The sequence below is a fragment of the Diceros bicornis genome, chromosome 3 (assembly GCF_020826845.1).
Source record: "Diceros bicornis minor isolate mBicDic1 chromosome 3, mDicBic1.mat.cur, whole genome shotgun sequence".
NCBI classification, from domain to species: Eukaryota; Metazoa; Chordata; class Mammalia; order Perissodactyla; family Rhinocerotidae; genus Diceros; species Diceros bicornis.
In genome coordinates, this window is record NC_080742.1 from 7,113,863 (window position 1) to 7,137,028 (window position 23,166).

The window sequence follows — 23,166 nt, forward strand, 5'->3', positions numbered from 1 at the left end:
AAGTACACAGAATTCCCATGTACCCCTTTCTTTCACATATACACAACCTCCCCCACTTTCGACATCCCTCACTCAAGTGTTAACATTTGTTATAATGGAAGAATCTACATTAACACATCACTATCACTCAAAGTCCATAGTGTACACTAGGGTTCACTCTTGGTGTTGTATATTTTATGGGTTTGGACAAATGCATAATGACATATATCCACCATTATAATATCATACAGAATATTTCAATGCCCTAAAATCCTATGTGCTCTGCCTATTAATCCCTTCCTCTCCTTAGCTTTGTCAAGGTCCACCTCAGCTTTCCTCAGCTGAGAGCATACTATTCTCAGGGTAAACCCTGGTCCAATGACTGAGCAGAGTTGGGGTAGGAAGGCCTGGTCATTTCCCCTACCCAGAACGGAATGTTCTATCAGTCCTCCTTAAAGGTATTGGCTCTGGAACTCCCCACTGGGCTGGCAAAGAATGTGACAGGTCAGCATGCAGTCTGATGGCTCCTCTACTCAGTCTACTTCCTTCCTTTCTCTTTCACAGGTGTTACTCTCCAATAAATCCTTTGCCCTTCTAACTCTATCCCAACATCTGCTTTCTGGAGAACCCAAGATGTGATAGGGCACTTACTATTCCCTAGACCTGGAACTCTTTTCCTCCACATATTTGCATGTCTTGCTCACTTTATTCAAATTTCTGCTCAGATATCACTCTCAGAGAGACCTTGCCTGATCATCGTATCTAAAACAGCACCCCTCTGAATCTCTACATCTGCTTTATTTTTCTTTATAACACTTATCATTACCTCACATTACATTATATGTTTGTTTATTTTATTACTGTCTTTCCCACTAGAATGTAATCTCAAGGAAGGCAGGACTTGTCTGTCTTGCATCCCATGCCTAGAACAGTGGTTGGCACAGAGTAGGCACTCACCAAGAATTAATTGAAGGACCACTCTGGGAGGGAGAGAAAGAGGGAGGAATCCATATACTTGATAATTAGTATGATCAATGCAATGGACTGACGTTTGTTTCCCGCCCCCCAAATCCATATGTTAAAATCCTAACCCCCAATGTGGTGGTATTAGAAGGTGAGGCCTTTGAGAGGTAATTAGGTCATGAGGGTACAGCTCTCATGAATGGGATTAGTGCCCTAATAAAAGGGACCCTGGAGAGCCCCTTTGCCCACTTTCCTCCATGTGAGGACACAGCAAGAAGTTGGCAGTTCTCAACCCAGAAGAGAACCTCACCAGAACCTAACCATGCTGGCACTCTGATCTCAGACTTCCAGCCTCCAGAACTGAGAAACAAATGTCTGTTGTTTATAAGTTACCCAGTCTGTGATATTCTGTTATAGCAGCCCAAACGGACTAAGATCATTAAAAGAGACCAAAATCCTCAAAATCAGGTAGCTAATTGTTCTCTCACCTGGACAGGGCTTGAATAGGGTGAAAAAAGAGACAGTTAAACAAAGACACAGTGAAAATGCTCCGCCAAAAAAATCAATGGGAATTTGAGGGTACAGGTAAGCTTAGCAGCTAGAATGGAAAGGAAAATTAGGCCAAGAGGGAGAGGAAGCTGAGCAACAATGGCAGGAGAAAAATTACCAGAGAAAAATTTCCATCAGCGAGATAGCTAAAGAACTTTTTTAAATAACAGAAATAGTTAACATTAGGTTTTAAGTTGTATGTGGTATCCCTCCAAAGTCACCAAACTGATTCAGTAAACCCTGGCATAAACACAAGCGCCTTGTGTGAATAGTTCTGGGGAAAATCAAACAAAGGCTGGGTTCCACATTTGAGTAGGTGCTGAGGCAGAGAAGAGAACAGGTGTGGGAGGCTGGACATGAGCGAAAGCTCCTGTTACATAACCTTTGTTCCTACTATGTGCCAATCATTCTATGAAGATACAGTGACAAGAGGCATGATATCTCCTCAAGGACTCCATGGTCTACTGGGGGAAACTGAGATGTACAACTACTACAATGATTAAGAGAAGTATCCCTAGGAGTACTCCATATATAAAGGTCCAGCTATATCACCTTATATTGAAACTCACCAGTCAAGAAGCCTGTTTTAGTTTGCTAAGGCAGCCACAATAAAATGCCAGGCTGAGTGTCTTAGACAACAGAAATTACTTTCTCACAGTTCTAGAGGCTAGAAGTCCAATATCAAGGTATTGACAGGTTTGGTTTCTCCTGAGGCCTCTCTCCTTGGCTTGTAGATGACCACCTTCTTGCTGCCTCTTCACATGGTCATTCTTCTGTGCACTATATTCCTGGTGTCTCTCTCTGTGTGTCCTAATCTCTTCTTCTTATTAGAACACCAGTCAGATTGGATTAGGGCCAACCCTAACAGCCTCATTTAAACTTAACTCTTTAAAGGCCCTATCTCCAAAACAGTCACATTCTGAGGTACTGGGGGTTAGGACTTCAACATATGAATTTGAGGGGACACACTTCAGCCCATAACAAAGCTCCACCCATGTATACAGTCTCCAATCAGCTTTTTTTGTGTGTGTGTGAGGAGATCAGCCCTGTGCTAACATCTGCCAATCCTCTTCTTTTTTTTTATTTTTTTCCTGAGGAAGACTGGCCCTGGGCTAACATCCGTGCCCATCTTCCTCCACTTTTATGGGATGCCGCCACAGCATGGCTTGCCAAGCAGTGCGTCGGTGCGCACCCGGGATCCAAACTGGCGAAACCCAGGCCGCCACAGCAGAGCACGTGCACTTAACTGCCTGCGCCACCGGGCCGGCCCCTCCAATCAGCTTTTTAATGCCCATCTCTTATCATACAGGAGAACAGCTAAAATCAGCAAAATATGGGGAAAGCCTCTATCAGGAAAGAGAGAGACCAAAACAAACATGAAAAAGAAACTCAGAGGAAACAGAGATAAAGCAGGAAGGAGAATTTTTTAAAAAACTATCATTATGATTACACTGATATGATGTTCTGAAAAAGGCGAACTAATAGAGATAGAAAACAGATCAGGGTTGACAGAGACTGGGGATGAAGAGAGGCAATGATTACAATGAAGGGTGAGGGAAGTGTCTATATCTTAATTTTGGTGATGGTTACATGACTCTGTATGTTTGTCCAAACTCACAGACTCTAAACCAAAGAGAGAATTTTACTGGATGCAAATTTTACCTCCATAAAAAAATTATCATTGATCTTCTCAGAAAAGTGAAGATTTTGCATGCATAAAACAAAACAAGATATGTAAAAAAAAATTGAGAGAATAAAAATATGGTCTTGGAACATAAGAAAAATGATAGTAGAACAGGAATGCAAAAGAAGGGTAGAACAATAGAGACAAGAAAATCACCTAGAAAGTAGAACAAAAAGACAAAGTAAAAGTGGGAAATGGAGAAAAGGGAGGAAAAATAAAGGATCAGTGCAGGAATTCCAATAACACAGGTTTCTCAAAGAGTGAACAGCAAAAACAGAAGAGAGAAGAACATTAACAAAAATAATTCAGAAAAATTTCCCACAACTGAAGGGCGTGAATTTCCAGATTGAAAGGGCCCTCTGCATGCCCAGCATAATGGATTTTAAAGAGACACATCACTGTAATCTGGAACACTGAGATTTTTTTCTATGACAAACGATCTTAAAATTTTCTAGTGAGAAAAAAAGAACAAAAGATTGGCTATTAGAATGGCAGTGAACTTCTCAACAAAAATACTGGAAACTAAAACAAAAATAAGCAATAATTTTAAAATTTTGAGAGGAGAAATTATTCCTCTTTTAAATTCTAAACCCAGTTAAGCTATGAGTCATGTGTAAGAGTAGAAAAAAGAAAATATTTTCAATCATGCAAGTTTTTGAAAACTTTACCTCCCATGCAACCTTTCTTGAGAAAATTACTTCTAGAGGATATGTTTTACCAAAAAGTTGAACAAGAAACAAGAATATATGGAGTCTACCTTTCCCCCCTTTCCCCAGCCCCTGGCAACCACTCTCATCTACTTTCTGTTTGTATGGATTTGCCTATTCTGGACATTTCATATAAATGGAACCATACCAAAAAAAAAAAGATATGGGGTCCAGAAAAGGGGGGATCCAAGGAGGAGAGGGGTAAAAAGGAATCCTCAGGATGACAGTAAAGAAGATACTAATACAATAGTTGAGAGATTTATACTTATGATACAGTAAGAACAGATATTGAGAAAGCAAATAAAGACAAAGGGAAAACAAAAGGTGTATAAGAGCAGCAATGTAATCAGAGTATGAATAATTGTATAATCATAACAATATAAATACTGAATATTGATCTAGCAAAATTTATGGTTTGGGAGGATGGAAAATGTATGTGTATTTGTTGGAATGGTGGTGGAAAAAAGCTAACCTTTATCACTACAGACAATTCCTAAAAATAAAAAAAATCAAGAAGTAGCATTATAGTCATATGATGTAGAGATCTGGAGGTAAAAACTAAAAGAAACAGCTAAAAGAATTGAAATTTGTTGTCTCTGGGAAAAGGGAAAGGGCAAAGAGGCACGCAAGATTACTATTTTTCAGAATTTACCTTGTAGAACTAAAGTATATAAACTTTGAGTTTAAAAAATTTAAAATTAAATTATAAATTATTTTATATTAAATTCATGAGTAACAGGGTGAAGTATCATCTGGCATATCTTCTGCAGTACAGCCCCCCGTAATGTTTTAATAAATATTGCCACACTGAAGCTTTTCCTGACTCACTGTTTGCACACACAACACACAACAGCAACATCACAGAGAAATTATAGCCTATTCTCATTATTCACAAAGTCCATATTTCGAATTCAACTACTCACTAATATTTATTTGTAACCTCAAAATCAATATAGTCATGCATTGCTTGACATGGATACGTTCTGAGAAATGCCTCCTTAGGTGATTTCGTCTTTGTTCGAACATCATCGAGTGTACTTACATAAACCTAGATTGTATAGCCTACTACATACCTCAGCTACATGGTACTATTCTTATGGGACCACCATCGTGTATGTGGTCCGTCATTGACTGAAACGTCGGTATGTGGCCTAAGAGCTTTCACAGTCATTCTGGGACATGCACAGAATGCAGAAAAGTTTGAGTCACCTGATGCACACATTCCCAGCTGAGGTCAAACAAGGCCTTCTTGTTTCAGGTCTCACACTGTTAAGCAAGTGTCATTTTTGTGGTATACTTAGTGTCACATTTTTGTGCTTTCTGTTGGTAATTTTACTACTTAAAAAGGCCCCCAAGAGTAGTGCTGAAGTGTCGTGTAGTGTTTCTAAGCTCAAGAAGGCTACGACGTGCCTTATGGAGTAAATATGTGTGTTAGGTAAGGTTCATTCAGGCATGACTATAACTATATAAGTTATAGTGCTATTGGCCATGTGTTCAATGTTAATAAATCAACAATACATATTATATAAGGTGTCTTTAAACAGAAATACACATAAAACAAGGTTATGTGTATTAATGGGTTGACAAAATGTGTGATCAAAGACTTCCAGGAGCCTAATCCTATATTTCCCCTAGGAGCAATGGTTCAGTATTTGCTGATTCAGTGTTCACAGTTTATAGAACATAACTACTGCAAATAACAAGAATTAACTGTATGAAAGAGGCAAGAGAAAGATTAGTGCTAGCTCCGCAAGAAGCCCTTGACCAGCCCTGGGAAGCCTTCAAACAAAATTGAATGTCATTAACATCAAAATGCACCTATGGGGGGGAGGGGGGTGTGCACACGGGAAGGAAAGGGAAAGGAGACTTGATAGATAGATTCTAAAATTCATCTGAATAAGTATATGATCAAGAACAGCCCAGAAAATAATGAAGGAGGGAGAAGGATATTTAGTCTACAAGGTAATAAAACATATAGTAATTTTTAAAATTTGATATTAACGTAAAACAGATGAATCAATCAAAGAGCAGAGCAAGTCATATACAGAAATGAAAAATTCTTACATAATGAAGAAGAAATCTCAAATGAATGGAAAAATGATAAAGTATTTAAGAAACAGTACTGGGAAAACTGATTATCCATGTAGAAAATAAGAAGTGTGATCTACACCTGATCCTACTAAGTTCCAAGATCTAAATATGAATAAAATTTAAAATAAATGATACCAGTAAAATACTAGAAAAAGGGGCCAGCCCAGTGGTGTAGTGGTTAAGTTAACACGCTCCCCTTCGGCAGCCCAGGGTTTACAGGTTCGGATCCCAAGCGTGGACTTAAGCACAGCTCATCAAGCCATGCTGAAGTGGCGTCCCATATAAAGTAGAGGAAGATGGGCACGGATGTTAGCCCAGGGCCAATCTTCATCAGCAAAAAAGAGGACTGGCAACAGATGTTAGCTCAGGGCTAAGAAAAAGATGAAAGAAAATATATTTTTGGCTGAGGAAAGCTCTTCTCTAGTCCAAAAAAAAACACTGAAATGAAAACATCATCAAGCTTGATAGTTGTGACTATATACAATTTTAAACTCAGTACATTGAAAGATACCATGAATAAAGTTAAAAGATAAATGACAGGCTGGAAGCATAAAAACATTTCCAATAAAAATAAAAGACAAAAAGTTTCCACAACATATAAAGAACTCTTACAAATCAGTAAGAGAGAAACAAAGCCCAATGGAAAAATAGGAAAAGCACATGAACGGTCAATTAACAGATAAAAATTTCCAGTATGCACAGCAAAAGATGTTCATAGCAATTTCATTTACAACTAAAAAGATGAAATTTATAACAAGAATTTTTTTCTCACTAGATTGGCAAGCATTTCTAATGAAAGATTATATCTAAGATATATATCCAATACCGGCAAGGTTGTGGTGAAATGGGCACTTTCATACATTGTGAAATGCAAATCAGTAATAACCTAATAAGAGAGCAATTTAACACTTTCCACAAAAATTTACAATGTTAATATCCTTTAACTAAGTTTTCCTGTTGGTGGAATTTAATTCACAGAAACATTTCAAAAGTGTGTATAAAAATGTTCATTGCAGAACTTTTTTGTTTTACTTATCTGCTGTACTTTAGATGTTTTTTAATCAACTTTGTTGCAAAATAATTTACATATAACAAATTTTACAATTAAATGAGTTTTGGCAGATGTATGCACTTGTGAAGTTACCTCTACAATCAAGAAACAGAACTTTCCATCACCTGCAAGTTTCCTCCTGCCATTTGCAAACTACCTCTTCCTCCATTTCCAGCCTCAGGCAACCATTGATCTGCTTTCTGTCACTATAATTTAGTTTTCATTTTCTAGAATTTTATATTAATGAAAGCATATAGTATGTACTCTTTTATGTCTGGCTTCTCTCATTTAGCATAATGATTTTGAGATTCATCCATGTTGCTGCATTTTTATGAGTATTATTCTACTATATGGATATACCACGTGTGTTTATCCATTCAGCTGCTGATGGACATTGAGTTGGTTCCATTTTAGGCTACAGTGAATCAAGCTGCTGTGAACACCTGTGTACAAGTGTTGTGTGGACATGTTTCCATTTCTCTTGAGTAAATTCCTAGTGGAATGACTGAGTAATATGGTAAGTGTATGTTTAACTTTCTAAGAAACTGCCAAACAGATTTCCAATGAGAGTTAGAAATGAATCTCCAATGAGATGCTGCAATGAGAGTTCTAGATGCTCCATATCCTCTCAACTCTAGGAATTGTTCATCTTTTTAATGTTAGTCATTCTAATGAGTATGTTTCTCATTGTGGTTTTAATTTGGATTTCCCCAATGACTAATGATGACAACATCTTTTCACATAATGACTGGCACTTCATATATCTTCTATTGTAAACTGTCCCACTGTTTTTAATATGGAAGCAAAATACTAAAAACAATGCAAAAATCCACCAACAGGTGAAATGTTAAATAAGCACTGGCACATCCATACAACAGAACATCATGCAGATATTAAGAAAAATCAGACAGATTTACATATCCTGACATGGAAAGTTGACTAAGATATATTTCTAGGTTAAAAAATAAAATCAAGTTGTAGAATAGAATGTATAATATGATCCTATTTTTTGTAAACATATAATAACATTAATAATATATGTTGGTAGTTGTAGGAGCATGCATAAAATTTTATCAGGGATTAAATCTTGGGGAAAGAATTTATTCAGAATCTTCACTGGCTAAGTTATATATTTTCGTATAATCAGCAAAAAAAGACAAAGTATAAAATGAAGACATAAAAAACAAACAAAATGAGAGCTAAAACAAAATGTTTTAGAGAAAAAACAACAGAAAAAGCCCTCAAATATGAAAAGCTATTTTGACATCATTAGGAATGAATGGACGATTCTTTACATTAGGTAAGACTCCAAAAATACTGGTCTTCTGCATTCAGATCTCTTTTAGGGCCCCTGTTTTAATTCAAATGATGCAGGAAATATAGTCAGGGGGTCTCATCATCCCATAAATCTCATTTCATTACAAATCTATTAAGAGAAGTCTATATTTTACTACCAATGCCATCTCACAATGATAATAAATTTGTAAAATTTTGTTTAATGAAGCAAAAACATTTAAACTGAATTCATTTAACATCAGGCAATAGAATTTTACTTTTATTATCTGAGAAGATACCCAGAAAGGACTTCAAGACCACATTTAAGTCAAAATCAACGAATGGATTTTAAAGAGTTAACAGCATGAACTTTGGCGAATGACTGGATTTAATCCCCTGTTCCACTTCTTACTAGACCTTGGGCGGGGTAACCTCACTTCTCTGAGCTCCAATTTCGTCAATGAAAACACCTATATCACAGAGTTTGCAAGAATTAAATGAAATGTTGTATGTAAAGTGCTTACTTAGTACACTTCCTCACATATAGTAAATGTTCACTAAAAATTTACAATTGTTATCATAATCATCGTATATGTACTATACAGTCACACCACCTATTAATAGATAACTTAATCCAGATTTGAAAACAAGAAAAAAAAACACATGATTATTTTAAGGAACAGAAACAAATATGATTCTCAATACTCTATACTTAAAAAGGATATCTACAGCCATATTTTGCCTATTTGTGAAAGACCAGAATAGGTTGGATGGGAGTCAGGGGTGATTACAGGGGGGAAAACAGTTGGAAAGGGCATCAATTGTAACGTGATTTGCTGAGATATACTGAGCAGCTTGTATATCGCTCTATCTTATTTGGCCTCTAGCATGGAAAGCTATTATAATGATGCAGCTGAGCAGCCATGCAAAGAAGTATAATTGTAAAGAAGCTGCCATCAATTCTGTGCTTGCCAGAGCTGCTTCTAGGACTCCCTTGGTATTTAGCCCTAAGGTTTCCAGGACACAAATAAACTTGAGCAGCACCAGAGTGGAGATAACTGACAGATGCCTACCACAAGTGGCGCATCTGCATGACAGCAATCATGGCATCCCTCCCCATCGTATTAGACATCTTCTGAGACATTAAAAAAAAAAAAAAGGCCAAGTTATAAAACAAACTTATCAAATATCAATATCAAAGAGAACATGTGACATGTGATATACACCAAAAGGATATTTTAATTTGATATTTTACAGAGAATTTAACTGTCAGAACTCAGTTGTGAAAAAGCAGAAGATGGACATCTCTTCAAAGCATGCTCTCTTAGTCTGCTGAAGCTTTCTTTAGACCAGTTAGCAGGATGTTTTATTTCTAGCACACGTTAGAAGCCTACTCCTAACTGCATAGTTTGGCAGGCAATTTTAGGAGTTTAGGGTACTTGGAAAATTAGTATCCACTGGAAGATATTCCATGGAAATTAAAATTTTTGAACTATAAAAAGGTAGTGTGGAATGATGCTCAAGTTACGAGGCAATTATACCATTTAGAGACAACTAGAAAACAATAGTTATATAGATAATAATTTATACTTCACCTTATGTTGACACCCAATTTCTTAAGAATTGCCCTTCCCCTGCAAGAACTTGGCTATTACTCTGGGATTAGCAATCAAACAGGTTTTAGAACTGCTGGATGCTACTATTGTAATGAAAACTTGAAAAATTTACAGGAAGAACTGTGCAAAAAGACCAGAAAAACGCCTTTTGAGTTATGGGTAAAGCATGCCAGAATCAAAGTACAAGTCAGTGCTAATCCCAAATCCCTCTGCTCTTCTACATTTCCCAGCTTCTCTTGCAGTTAGGCTGGGGCTAAATGCCTGGATTCTGACTAACGAAACATAAGCAGAAGTAATATAAGTCAATTCCAGGCCTGGCCCTTAAAACATCCCATGAAATCCTCCAGGCCTCTATTCTCCCACTGCAGTGACCTTGGAGGCTACAAGTTTCAAATAGTGAAGCTATATGTGCAAGAAAGATGTTTTTATTGTTTGTATTAAGCCACTGAGATTGCGGGCTAATTAGTACCATAGCACAACCTAGCCTATCATGACCAATAAAGATGCCAAGCATTGGAGGTAGAGAAATGGTAGCCTCTAAGCAATTTCATAGCATCAAAGTCAACAACTGGGAAGTCCATTTCAGAGGTAGACTGTTTTACTGTTCCTTTAGCAAAAGTCTTCAAACTGAGATATGTGAAGACTTTCCTAAGAGATACATGAATCATTTTAAAGAAATCAATTTCCAGGTCTTCAACTTCCATATGAATTCCTTCCTAAAGTTGAATTAGTCTACAAATAAACGTTTCATGATAAGCCTTTTCCCACTAGGCAAAAGGAAAGCATATTCCTCACACACCCCAGATCTTACTGCCACCTTAGTTCATATTATAAAATTTACTAAAGTGATCAAAAAATTTTCAAATAACAACATAATATATGCAAGGGATTGACTTTCAAAAGTTATTTAGGAGACAGACCAGTACTATAGATTGGTATGTGGAAAGGTAGAAAACAGTACCAATTTATAGACTTTATAAATCAATTTATAGTTATGGAATTCATAACCAAAAGTCAGCAAGCCAAAGGAAAAAACTTCTCCTTTGGTGTTCACGGCTCTTTAATGAGCCATCCTGAAGTTAAGTACTTAGAAGATCAGAAGGTGTTGAACCAGGAACTGGTGTAGCAAATGATAGTCACAAATTACTGAATATGAGTGCTCACAAACCCAAGAGGCCCCTTGAGCTTCTCAATGTTGGTGCTGTGACTCTCCTCTGGGAGAAGACTGACCAAAGGCAAGACCTTTGCACAAATTAGAAAAGACATCCCTTCCAGGGGACAAGTGGCAAAAAAGCTCCCACTCTAGGCTGATGTCATGGGTACTTAAGGGGAATTATAATTATCACAGCAAATAAGAAAAGGTGTGGGGGGGTTGGTGGATGTTGCAGTGTTAAATTGTGAATGCAATGAACCTTTTTTTGACACAAAAAAGATACTGAGCCCTATTTTACAGAACATTGCAGATATTTACCTAGGAAGAATAGAAGGGAAGGCAAGGGTGGGGGGAAAGGACGGAAGGGGCAACCTGGAAGTAGTGTGTGGGATGGATATATATGTGAGAAAGAATATGTTTTATAATTTGATTTGTTTTTAACAGCTTCTAATGGGTAATTCTGAAGAGCAGGAGAAATGTCTAGGATGCTTTCTGAGTGAAGGGCTATTTAACCCACTAGAGACTTCTCTTCAAGTAGTAAAGATAAACATTATTCTTTAAGGCTTTTATTGGGGGATAGAGAAGGGAAAACAAGAAACATGTTTCCAAGGACAGAGGCAGGTCTTAAGGTGGCTTAGCCATGTTCATGTTACAAACTCTTTAAAACTTCTAATACATATTATCAAATTGTCCACCAGAAAGGCAGTATTAACATATACTAGCACCATAAGTGTATGAAAATGTTGTTCTACACCATCTTCCATAACCCTGAATATGATCTCTTGGTTTTGTGGGGGTTTTGTTTACTTGTTTGCTGCAAATTTGACAGTTCAAAATTTGCATGTCACTGTCATTTTAATTTTCATTTATTTAATGACTCTGAAATTAAACACGGTTTTTCATATCTGCTCTTTTTTCATATCTTCTCTTATAAATTACCTATTCTTGTTGTTGGCCCATATTTCTACAGACACATTTATCTTTTCCTTATTGATGTGTATGAATTCTTTATGTAGTAAGAATATTAACCTTTTATCAGTCATATTTAGTAAAAGTAATTTTTCCCTCTCTGCTGTTTGCTTTTATGAATTGTTTTGGAATTTTACTTTCAAAAAAATCATTTCTTTTGCTTTCTGAGTTTGGTATTGTTTCAGGATTTCTCAAGACTACCCACGTTTTCAGTGATTTGCTACCAGGATTCACAGGACTCAGTTGTATTCATGTTGTATTCATGACTAAGGTTTATTACAGCAACATGATATATAACAGGATCAGCAAGGGAAAAAAACAGACAGAGTTTGGAAAAATCCATGCACAGGCTTCTTACGTTCTCTCTCTCCCATGAGGGACCACGCCAAGCATGCTTCTTTCTCCAGCAACAAAAAATACAGTAACAAGTGCAATGTTTCTGCTTAGGGAAGTCTATTACAGACTCAGAATCCAAGGTTTTTACTGAGGGCTATTCACATAGGCACTCTCCGCTTACCACGTACCAAAATTCCAGACTCCCAGAGGAAAAGACTCAGCATAAATCGCACTTATTGTACAAACCATCCAGGCACCTTTATTAATTAAGAAGCAGTTTGAGTGCCAAGTTCTCAGATGCCAACCAACAGCCAAACTTGTAAGAACATCCTTCTAAAGTTAGCAGCCTCAGGCCTGGTATGTTAACTCTTTTTCTGCACAGGTACCATGTTTTTCCAACCCCAGATTACATAAACACTCATGTATAATTGGTTTTCCCATTTAACAAGTTTTTATTTTCCTATTTAAAGATTTACACTATCTGAGGTTTATTTTTTCTATTTAAATATTAAGTAGTTGCTTCTTGGATAAGAGATTAATATTTTTTTCTTGCTTTCTATTTTTCGAAACATTTCAGGCTTTCTACAAAAAGTATGTATTGTTTTCATAATTGGAAAAATACAAAGATAAAAATTCTAGTGACATTAAAATTTTATTTACTCATTTTAAAACAAAAATTTGTGTCTGGAACACAATATTCATATCCTCTTACATTTTTCTTCATATCAAAGTATTTTGTTAGCAATTTATCATTTTCAATGAAAACTTTTATAAGTGTGAGTTAATGCATTAACACTTGTGTTATACCTGGGTGAAGAATATTAGTCTATAAGAAATAAATATGTTGGGGCCGGCCCAGTGGCGCAAGCGGTTAAGTGTGTGCGCTCCACTGCGGCGGCCCGGGGTTCGCCGGTTCGGATCCCAGGCACGCACCAATGCACCGCTTGTCAGGCCATGCTGTGGCGGCGTCCCATATACAGTGGAGGAAGATGGGGAAAAAAAGGAGGAGGATTGGCAATAGATATTAGCCCAGAGCCAGTCTTCCTCAGCAAAAAAAAAAAAAAAAAAAAAAAGAGGAGGATTGACAGATGTTAGCACAGGGCTGATCTCCTCACAAAAAAAAAAAAAAGAAAGAAAGAAAGATGTATAAAATGTTTCACCTGTGCTTCACTATCATGGACAACGGATACAAGCTCAGAATTGAAAAGATCATTAACAGTAACGTTTGGCTCTCAAGAGACTCTCAAAAACAAGTTGCTTCTAATTCTTGCTTTATCAATGAGTACTTAAGTGATAGTTAAGTGGTCTACTGTATTCAGTGCAGGACTAACCCTATCAATGAGTGAGCTAACCACATCCAAGAGATGCATTTACTTTTCTACTATTGGCAGTCTTTGACATGAAAAGCTAATAATAGGACCTCTATAAGGAAAACTGAGATAATCTGAAAAGTTTCAGGAAACATTAGGGTAAAGCTTATGCTCTAAGTATACATATAAATATTTCTATACGTAGAAATTATTAAATACATTCTCCTCAGAAGTGTTTTACATCAAAAATATGTTTTTAATATCTGTATTTATTCATTTTTATTTTTATTTTATTTTTGTGTGTGTGTGTGTGAGGAAGATCAGCCCTGAGCTAACATCCATGCTGATCTTCCTCTTTTTGCTGAGGAAGACTGGCTCTGAGCTAATATCTATTGCCAATCCTCCTCCTTTTCTTCCCCAAAGCCCCAGCAGATAGTTGTACGTCACAGTTGCACATCCTTCTAGTTGCTGCATGTGGGACGAGGCCTCAGCATGGCCGGAGAAGCACTGCGTCGGTGCGCACCCGGGATCTGAACCCGGGCCGCCAGTAGCGGAGCGCGCGCACTTAATCGCTAAGCCATGGGGCCCACCCTGTATTTATTCATTTTTAGCCTGAGAGTACACATGAGGTTTCTGGAGCAGAGGGCAGAGTTATTATTACTTACATCAAGAAATGCACCATTTTTCCCACACCTAATATGCCACAGGTGTTGTAATGACAGTCAGTTGGTTAGGCCTGCACATACAGGGGTTAAACCACAGGAAATGTCCCCAAAATTATGAATCTGGAAATTTATATAGTATAAATTTCTGCCTAGCTGCCACCTTCCCCTGAAAAAGGCAGAAACCTTCCCCTGAAAAAGGCAGAAACCTTCCCCTGAAAAAGGCAGAAAAAACTAATCTCCCTAATGTAAGCAAATTCTCCTTGGGAAGAAAAGGGGACGCTCCCTGATTTCTCACCCTTTGGAATGTATATAAATATCCCCAGCGGGGGAAGATAAACTTCACTGGGTTTACAATCTCAATCTCAGGAATGTCTCCAAGGCTCTGAGTTTTATACCCCTTGGAAATAGAAACACAAACTTCCTGGGAGTTCTCTAACAATCTATTTAGTCATCTTTTAACTTCCAAGGCCTGACCTTTGACTAAGGTTTTAGTTTTCTTGGCTTTGAAAGCCCTGACCATTCAGAAACATGAAAATATTCACTTCTTAATAATTTACAGTAAAACTAACCAAAGTATTTATATTTGCAGCACAGGTTAATACCTGACAGCTCCTAAAATACTGACTTTCAAACGCTTTCTGAAGTGCCCTGGGAATTCCTCACAGGTGCCCCAGAAGCCTCTTTTTTAGGGGGACAGTTAAAGTAGGGGTACAGAGTGAGCAGGGCTCTGGGACCCCAATTCCTGCTTCAAACACAGCCCATCTGCTCTCATATTTTGGACTTCCAAGTATGGTTGCTGGAAGATAAGCCTCTATTAAAAAAAAATTTGAAATCCACTGAAAAAAGAAACACCAAAAAATCTTAGGTAACCTAAATAAAGATCCTCAGTCTTATGGAAACAGATAACATCTCATTTACATTTACACTTCAACTTCCTTGGCTTGGTACTTCTACCTGCACTAATGTAAAACTTGTAAAACACACATCAACACAAAGTTAACCAATTATTTCCAGGGCCCCCCACATAGCTCATGGGTACTCAGAAAGTTCTTTGATGTTCTGTCTGTTGATGTCAGTATACAATGCCACTTGAGGACAGCACCTAGCCACTAATAGTGTCTTCCATGAAAGAATTGCCCTATCCAGGATCCTGTTTTCTAATGGTGGTCCTCCCTAAACAGAACTGCAATTTTGTTTTTGCGGGAACCATACCTCTGTTGCTCACAAAAATAAGAAGTGTCCTTTTCTCTCCAGAGGACTCAGACTTAGCTCCTGGGGCAGCCACCATACTCTCATATTCATCATCCCAGTTCACTTTACTACCTCCAGGTAACCCAACATGAAACTTTCTCCCCTTCCCCTCATCTTTCTTCCCCTGAACTCACCACCACACAAATAAATTCAATACAAATAGATGCCTGGAGATCTCAGACCCAACAGTTCAGGCAGCCAAACTGCAATTCCCAGGCTAACACCTGGGAAGATTCTAGCTACATTTATAAAAATTCTATATTAAGGTTATAACTACTAACTTCTAAATGTGAAGTAATATGCTACACAGTACCATTTTCAAAATTTTGCATGCGTCTTTGTCTATTGCATTTTTTAAAGAACAGACTGACTGTCAATTCATATTTGTTTACTTGGGGGAAAAAAACAATTGCCTGGGATTCAAGAAGCCTGAGTTCTGGTCCCATCTCTGCTTGCTACGTGAACTTAAATTAAGCAAGTCAGTTAACTTCTCTTGGCCAATTTCTCATACATAAAAAGGCAAGTGACCTATTCTCAGAAGTGATCCAAGTGGAATCTGGAGTTTTCATTTAATTATTAAGAATTAACTCTCCCTCAGTCTTCATATATACCAGCAAATGTGATGAAAGGCACAATGTCATGCATAATCAATCAATCAAAACTTTCCACTGCATTTCTTTCCCTCCCCCATTTCTAATGCAAGTTCATATGTGTAGAAAATAGGAAGACATCATGATAGGGAAAAGCATTCTAGAAGTGTAAGCCAAGTAAAAAGACAACTTACAGTATTTTACTCAATTCTGCAAATCATTTGCCATTCATAAAAAAATTAATAAAGGTAGTTTTGGTCCTCACCACCCTCATTTTTCCACTCCCTCCCCCCCAGAAAAGTAGATTGGTTGATGATATAAAAAGTATGACAGGTGAGAGGCACTGATCAATATGATGTGACCCATTCATTCATTCAGTAAACATGTGAGTGTCCAATTACCCAGCATTAAGCTAAGCACCAAAGACAACATGCAGAAAGGTGAGTTTTTGGCCAGGACAGAAGCATATAATCAAGTGGATAATCTGGGGTCCTAAGGCCTTAATTGCATCACAAAGCCTTGATGGTACTATCCTGCCTTGATTGATTCTACAACTTGCTTCTTAAGGAGAAATTTGGTGAACCGAATTCTCTCAGAATCAACAACAACAAAACTGCGTTTATATCTCCATTCATCCAGGAGGATGGCAGCTAAGAAGACATCACACTCCTCAGCTAGGCATGTCACAGAACATGTCAGAGACACCGTGAGGAGAGGCAGCTACAAGGTGTATAGGCTGAAGAGCACAGGTCCAGGCTACCCGTTAGTCTATGATTTAATGAGTCCCAAAGTTCTTTAAAAGATTCTGTTTCCTACAACCTCATCTCAAGACTCAGTGGACTACCATTCCCAAATTCTGAGAGAGTAAAGAAAGTTCTATAAAACTGCAGTAAATCTAAATTTCAAATTCTAAATAAAATTCTGGGGCAGGTATCTGGTACAAAGGCGTGTTTTATTATACATCAGGTGTCACCCTTGAATTATCACATTTTTCTTTATCACTAAAAGTCGGTGAAACAATCAAGATTTTAAGGCTTTGGCCAAATTTTGCTCTTTTTGAAAATCAGTATCTGCTTCCTAAGCACCTCCCTTACCCGCTTCCATTCAACAAGAACAAGGGAGTCAAGTCCGGAATTCGTCAGCCCAGCCTCTCTCCCAATTTACTTAAAGATGCAGTCTGAAATCCTTTCTGCGATTCGGCTGGGGGTACATTTTTTAAGCTATTAAACTTGGCGACGAGAGGGCAGCAGCAGGGAGAGAGGCGAGGCGTCCGCCAGGATGACCGCGCAGGGGCCGGAGCCGCAGCGGCGAGCTCTCGGCCTCCGGCCCCCGGCCGGGCAGGGTGACGCCGGGGCGGCCGGAGAGCGGGCCGAAGTAGCCGCGCGGCCACGGAGCGAGGGCCCGGGGGGCGGGAAAGGCCACAGGGCGGGCTGCGGGGGCAGCACACACTTCAGGAAAGCGCGGGCGCTCTCCTCGGGGCGCTGCCTGAGGGCGAGCCTGGGGCTGGGGTCCCCTTCGCCGCCCGGACCGAGTCTGGGAGGGTACCTGACTGCGGGTGGCCGCTCCACAGCCCCCGCCCGCCGCCCCGGCAGGAGAGAAGGCCGGTTCTCCGCAGAGCCACGACCCTCGCCAGCGTCGCCAGCATCGCGCGCCTCTCAGATATCCTCGCTCCCCGCGTGAGGCGAGAACGCAGCAGGCGCGCGAGCCGCAGCCACCGGGGGCGCCCGCGGACACCCCAGGCCCCGCCCCGCGCCAGACGGGAGGGGCCGGGCCGCGATGAGCGCTCCAGGCCCGCGTCACCCGTGGGGCAGAGGTTTAGTCAGTCTGTCCCAACCAAAGACCGCGAGACTGCAAACGTCATTGTTGGGTCGCGTATTCGCCCTTTCCTTTATCCTTTTTCTTCCTCCTTCCTTCACTTAAATCTTTTCAATCTCCACCCAATTCAATAACCCACTTATCAGGCTGCCCCTGGCGGAACCTTTGCGAGGCCGGAACCAACGTGCTGTATGGCTCTGGCGGCCGGAGGACTGTTATGGAAAAGGACCACCAATTCCCTGAAGGGTTGGTCGGAACAGTTCCGCTGGGAGAAGGTGGCCGTGAGGTCCTCATCTTCGTCTCTCGATATGCACCGACAGAATTTTCGACCCCCGACTCCTCCTTACCCCGTCCCGGGTGTAGGAGGTTGGGGTAGCGGGAGCAGCTTCCGGGGCGCCCCGGGCGGAGGCGGACCGCGGCCGCCCTCCCCTCGGGACGGGTACGGGAGTCCGCACCACACGCCGCCGTACGGGCCTCGGTCTAGGCCCTACGGAAGCAGCCAGTCTCCGCGACACGGCGGCAGCTTCCCCGGGGGCCGGTTCGGGTCTCCGTCCCCTGGCGGCTACCCTGGCTCCTACTCCAAGTCCCCCGCGGGGTCCCAGCAGCAATTCGGCTACTCCCCAGGGCAGCAGCAGACCCACCCCCAGGTAATATAGCCAGCGTTTGCCGAGCTCTTACTGTATGGCAGGCATGGTACTAATAATCCCTTTCCGTGGATTATTTTGTTTAATCCTCTGTGAGGTGAGATACTATTGTTAGCCCCGTTTTGCAGATGAATAAACTGAGGCTTGGAGACGTTAAGTAACTCTCTTTAGATGACCCTAAAATGTAGCAGAGCCGTATTTTCTGTTTCTAGAGCCCTCCTGCGTTTAACCAGTCCACTGCTCCTCCTACACGGATTTCCCTAATTCTCTCTCCTCTGCCAGGGGCTTTGCCGGTTCGTCTCAGTAAATTATTCTGACCCCCAGTCTCCGAGGGGGAAAAAAGCAAATGAGTCAGCATTGAATTCATCTCGGTTATAGGGTTAAAGACCGGTGCCATCTTCTTACTGCTGGCACTTTTTTTTGTGGGGGCGGTGTGGCTTTTTTCGAACTACGCTGTCTTCTGCTCCAAGTCGTCTCAGCGGAAAATCGGTGGATAGTGGAAGTTGCTCGTTCTGCTCAGTGAGAGTGAATGCAGGAGACAGAGGGAGCATTTCTGGTGTGTGTAGGATTTCTGTGGTTTAAAACTTGCGTGATTTCTAACTTCCCTTATGCTAAACCAACCCCAGCCCCTTTGAGTCTGGAGCTAGGGAGATAGAGTTTACAATGAGATGGAAAGATTCTAGAAATTTTGAAGCTGTAGGGTTAAAAAAAAAAGTTTTAATTTTCCTCTGAAAAAAAGATTGAAATTTTGAGGAAAAATCGAAATACAATTAATTTCTTATTTCGTCATCAGGTGATAGTTCTGCAAAGTTATTATATTAGAAATCCAAAAGTACTGAGGTGACAGTGGGCGTGAAATTATTAATAAATGAATATATCACGTTGGTTTACATACTTTTTACAAACCAAAACACTAGATTAAAGGAAGCATGGACTTTGCAGTTGAACATATCTGAGTTCAAGACCCAACTTTTAACTAGCATTGTGATCCCCAGTAGCTTTCTTAAAAAAGTACCGATTATCTCTACTAAACGTTTTTTTAACTGATAATTTTTTTTCTAAAGGGTTCTCCAAGGACATCTACACCATTTGGATCAGGGCGTGGTAGAGAAAAAAGAATGTCTAATGAGTTGGAAAGTTATTTCAAGCCTTCAATGCTTGAAGACCCTTGGGCTGGCCTAGAACCAGTATCTGTAGTGGATATTAACCAACAATACAGCAATACTCAAACATTCTCAGGCAAAAAAGGAAGATACTTTTGTTAACATTTCTGAAATTCAACTGGAACCTTCATGTGTCAGGAACATCATGGACAAAACTTACTTGTGTAATTAAGTTGAACCCTAAGATGGTGACTTTGAATGATTAGTTGGGTCTTCGTGGTATTTTTTGTCATATCAAGTATTGTTGGTATTAGGGAAGACATATGGTAGGATAATTTGCAATATTAAGCTCTCTGGAAGTGCCTGCCACATTTTAGAAGATTTACCATTTCCAAATATTTAACATTCTTGGTTATATAATGGACATTTGTCTTTTAATGTTTTTTCAATGTTTTAAAATAAAACATTTTGTCTTTCTAGCTATATTGTGGTGGTGTCATATGCTAAAGTAGAATTATTAAAATAATGCTTTGTAATCACTTAGAATTCATAGGTACATATTTTGCATACCCATTTTGAAAATGAAATAGATAAACCATCCTTTGAACTGTAGGCAGTTCTATATTTGTTCATAGAGAAAGAGGAGTGAAGGAAGAAAATAAAAGAGAATTCCATTCATATTCATTATAACCATTGTTCTTCATGCACATTTTATGTAATGCTTTTGTAAAAATGCGTTGAAACTTGATTGGAAATCACAGAAAGCTATTTAAACTTAAGTAAAAAAGGGTATTTGTACCTTTAGACTTATTTAACTGCAGCTGGCAAGGATAGACCTATTTCTTGCATACCTAGATAAAAGTGTCCTGTATCTGAATTTCTCTACATCTCTCGGTATTGTGGAGTCATTTTTCTCTTGAGGCCAAGGAAGATGGCTACCAGCAGTCTCAAATCACTTCCATTGGAGGAGAACATCAATCCCAGGAAAGACAGATTTGCCATGTTTAGATCGTGTTTCTGTAGTCCTGAACCAATAACTATGACCAAGGCAGTGAGGCCTAATTAGCTTGAACCATGGACTGCCCCTATGATCTTCAGGGGTCCCATGATCCCATAATCTTCAGCCCCACCACGCCTACCTGGATTAGAGAAGCGGTTTTCCAAAGAAAGGGATGCTACAATATATGTATACCTAGAGTAATATAAAAATATGAAGGGGGGCCGGCCCCGTGGCTTAGCGGTTAAGTGCGTGCGCTCCGATGCAGGCTGCCCGGGTTCGGAACCCCAGGCGCGCACAGACGCACTGCTTCTCCGGCCATGCTGAGGCCGCGTCCCACATACAGCAACTAGAAGGATGTGCAACTATGACTTACAACTATCACCTGGGGCTTTAGGGGAAAAATAAATAAATAAAAAATTTAAAAAAATAAAAAAAATATGAAGGGATTTTTTCCCCTGACTGTTTAAACAAAATCGTCTTATAACTTGCAGGCTTTTTAGATATTTTGAGCTCATAATATATGATGAAGATAGAGCTAGTTAAGATTTTGTTTAAATATTCCCAGAAAGAAACATCTGAGGGGCCGCCCCGTGGCTTGGCGGTTAAGTGCGCGCGCTGTGCTGCTGGCAGCCCGGGTTTGGATCCCGGACGCGCACCGACGTGTCGCTTCTCCGGCCATGCTGAGGCCGCGTCCCACATGCAGCAGCTGGAAGGATGTGCAGCTGTGACATACAACTATCTACTGGGGCGTTGGGGAAAAAATAAATAAATAAAATTATTAAAAAAAAAGGAACATCTGAAATGGTCACACCACTTATTTTAGCCATACCCAGTTCTCTCTGCTCATTAGGTTTTTCACAGAGGCAGAGAAGAAAATGAGAGGCGAAGGATTTTAGATTAATAGAAGCTCCTATGAGAGCCAGGACTATTTCTATCAGTTACTAGCTGATGAGTTATTTAACTTCTCTATGCCTCAATTTTCTCATATGTAAAATGAAATTAATAGTACCCATGTCATAGAGGTATTGTGTTTGAGGATTAAATGGGTTTATACACATGCAACTCTTAGGCCAGAGCCTGGCACATAGTAAGCACTCAATAAATGGTAGCTGTTGCTTTCTCATTCACCCCTATGTCCTCAGCTCTTAGAATGATGCCTGGAAAATAGTGGGTGCTGAATAAGTATTTGGTGAATAAATGCAGACATTCTGATTATAACTATTGCTCTGCCTTATCTCCTGTATATAAAAGGGATAGTAAATTAATTTCCCCCACTGTTTTAAAGGAAATGTCTTTATTCCCTAATATCCTGTCTTTCCAGATGATTTGAGGTCATGATGTATGATGAAAATTAGAGGAAGTAGGATACTTTTGTACACCTTTTATTGAACTTCATAGGTAAGGAATATCTTTAGGAAATGGCATTTGGAAGTCGTTATTAAACCATCTCTTAGAGATCATTGGGTTATTGGCAAAGATGAAAAAGGAAGTCAGGAATGGTTTTGTGCCAATGTAGTCACTTCATATTTGGAAGACCTTCAAATTGTAACTGTTCTAATGGTTGATGTGCATTTTATTTCACTGTGTACTTTATAAGTGTAATGTTAAACAACTAAATGTAAAATTTCTTTCTTACCAAACTACCAACATCTACGTCCAGAGATCTGACCTTTTCTGACTTTCTTAAAAGAAACATTTTTTGTCCTCAGGAAAGGTGCATTGCTGTTTTGCTCTAGTTGATAGTATATTCAGTTATCAAAGTTCTTGGGACATTGATAATTTCATTTGTTTCTATTGTTAGCCTATTTTTTTTTAGCTGAGTGAAAGGAATTGGTCATTCTTTAAAATGAAAAATTATTTTTTTTAGTGTTTCAGAATACACATTTTTACCTCCATAAAAATGCTAAATAGAAAAATTTTTAGTTAAGTATGCATCTTAAATATTCAGATAATTTAAAAAATGAAAGTATAATCTATAGCTGGGTCTTCAAACAAGGGTATGCATACTCCCGGGAGTATTCAGCTTTCCAAGGGAAATGCAGGCATAGATAGCTTTAAGAGATTCCACATCCTCAATTCTCATGTATACTCTTTGTTAAAATTGATCTGCCTAGAGAATATTTCCATGTTCAGTGGATTATGCCAGTTCTCCTTTTTCCCTTCTGCCTTTTCGCAATCACCCTTCTCCCACTTTACGAAAGAAACCTACGGCAGGTTGTATTTTCCAAAAACGACCCCAACAATATTTCAGGTCCCACATTCTCTTCCAGAACCTGCCACTACCCCATTAAGATGTGGAGTCATGTCCCTTCCCTTTGAACCTGAGCTGACTTTTCTGACTGCCCTATTCAAGGAATTATGGTGGAATTTAATGTATTTTCATTATGGGTGAAGTGTGGTCTTAGAAATGGGTTA

At 39.4% G+C, this 23,166-nt stretch overlaps 2 protein-coding genes across 2 annotated transcripts in view; one reads left to right on the top strand and one right to left on the bottom strand.

Annotated features, from left to right (window-relative positions):
• The window catches only part of SUGCT (succinyl-CoA:glutarate-CoA transferase), a 728,470-nt gene extending 710,611 nt beyond the window's left edge, over positions 1-17,859 (bottom strand). The window contains exon 1 of the mRNA XM_058570632.1: positions 17,735-17,859. Within this exon, the coding sequence (XP_058426615.1) occupies positions 17,735-17,834 (100 nt within the window). The 5' untranslated portion in view covers positions 17,835-17,859. The remainder of the gene's footprint in view (positions 1-17,734) is intronic.
• Positions 17,860-18,070: 211 nt separating this feature from the next.
• Positions 18,071-20,230, top strand: MPLKIP (M-phase specific PLK1 interacting protein). The gene is made up of 2 exons (XM_058570621.1): positions 18,071-18,651; positions 19,713-20,230. The coding sequence occupies exons 1-2, from the start codon at positions 18,196-18,198 to the stop codon at positions 19,911-19,913; spliced, it is 657 nt and encodes a 218-aa protein (XP_058426604.1). The 5' UTR covers positions 18,071-18,195; the 3' UTR covers positions 19,914-20,230.
• The last annotated feature ends 2,936 nt before the right edge of the window (positions 20,231-23,166 follow it).

Bases quoted from the DNA above. Each gene is read 5' to 3' on its own strand.
- MPLKIP (XM_058570621.1), top strand. From the start codon at position 18,196: ATGGCTCTGGCGGCCGGAGGACTGTTATGGAAAAGGACCACCAATTCC. The intron at 18,652-19,712 runs GTAATATAGCCA...TTTTTTCTAAAG, and splicing joins AGCAGCAGACCCACCCCCAG to GGTTCTCCAAGGACATCTAC.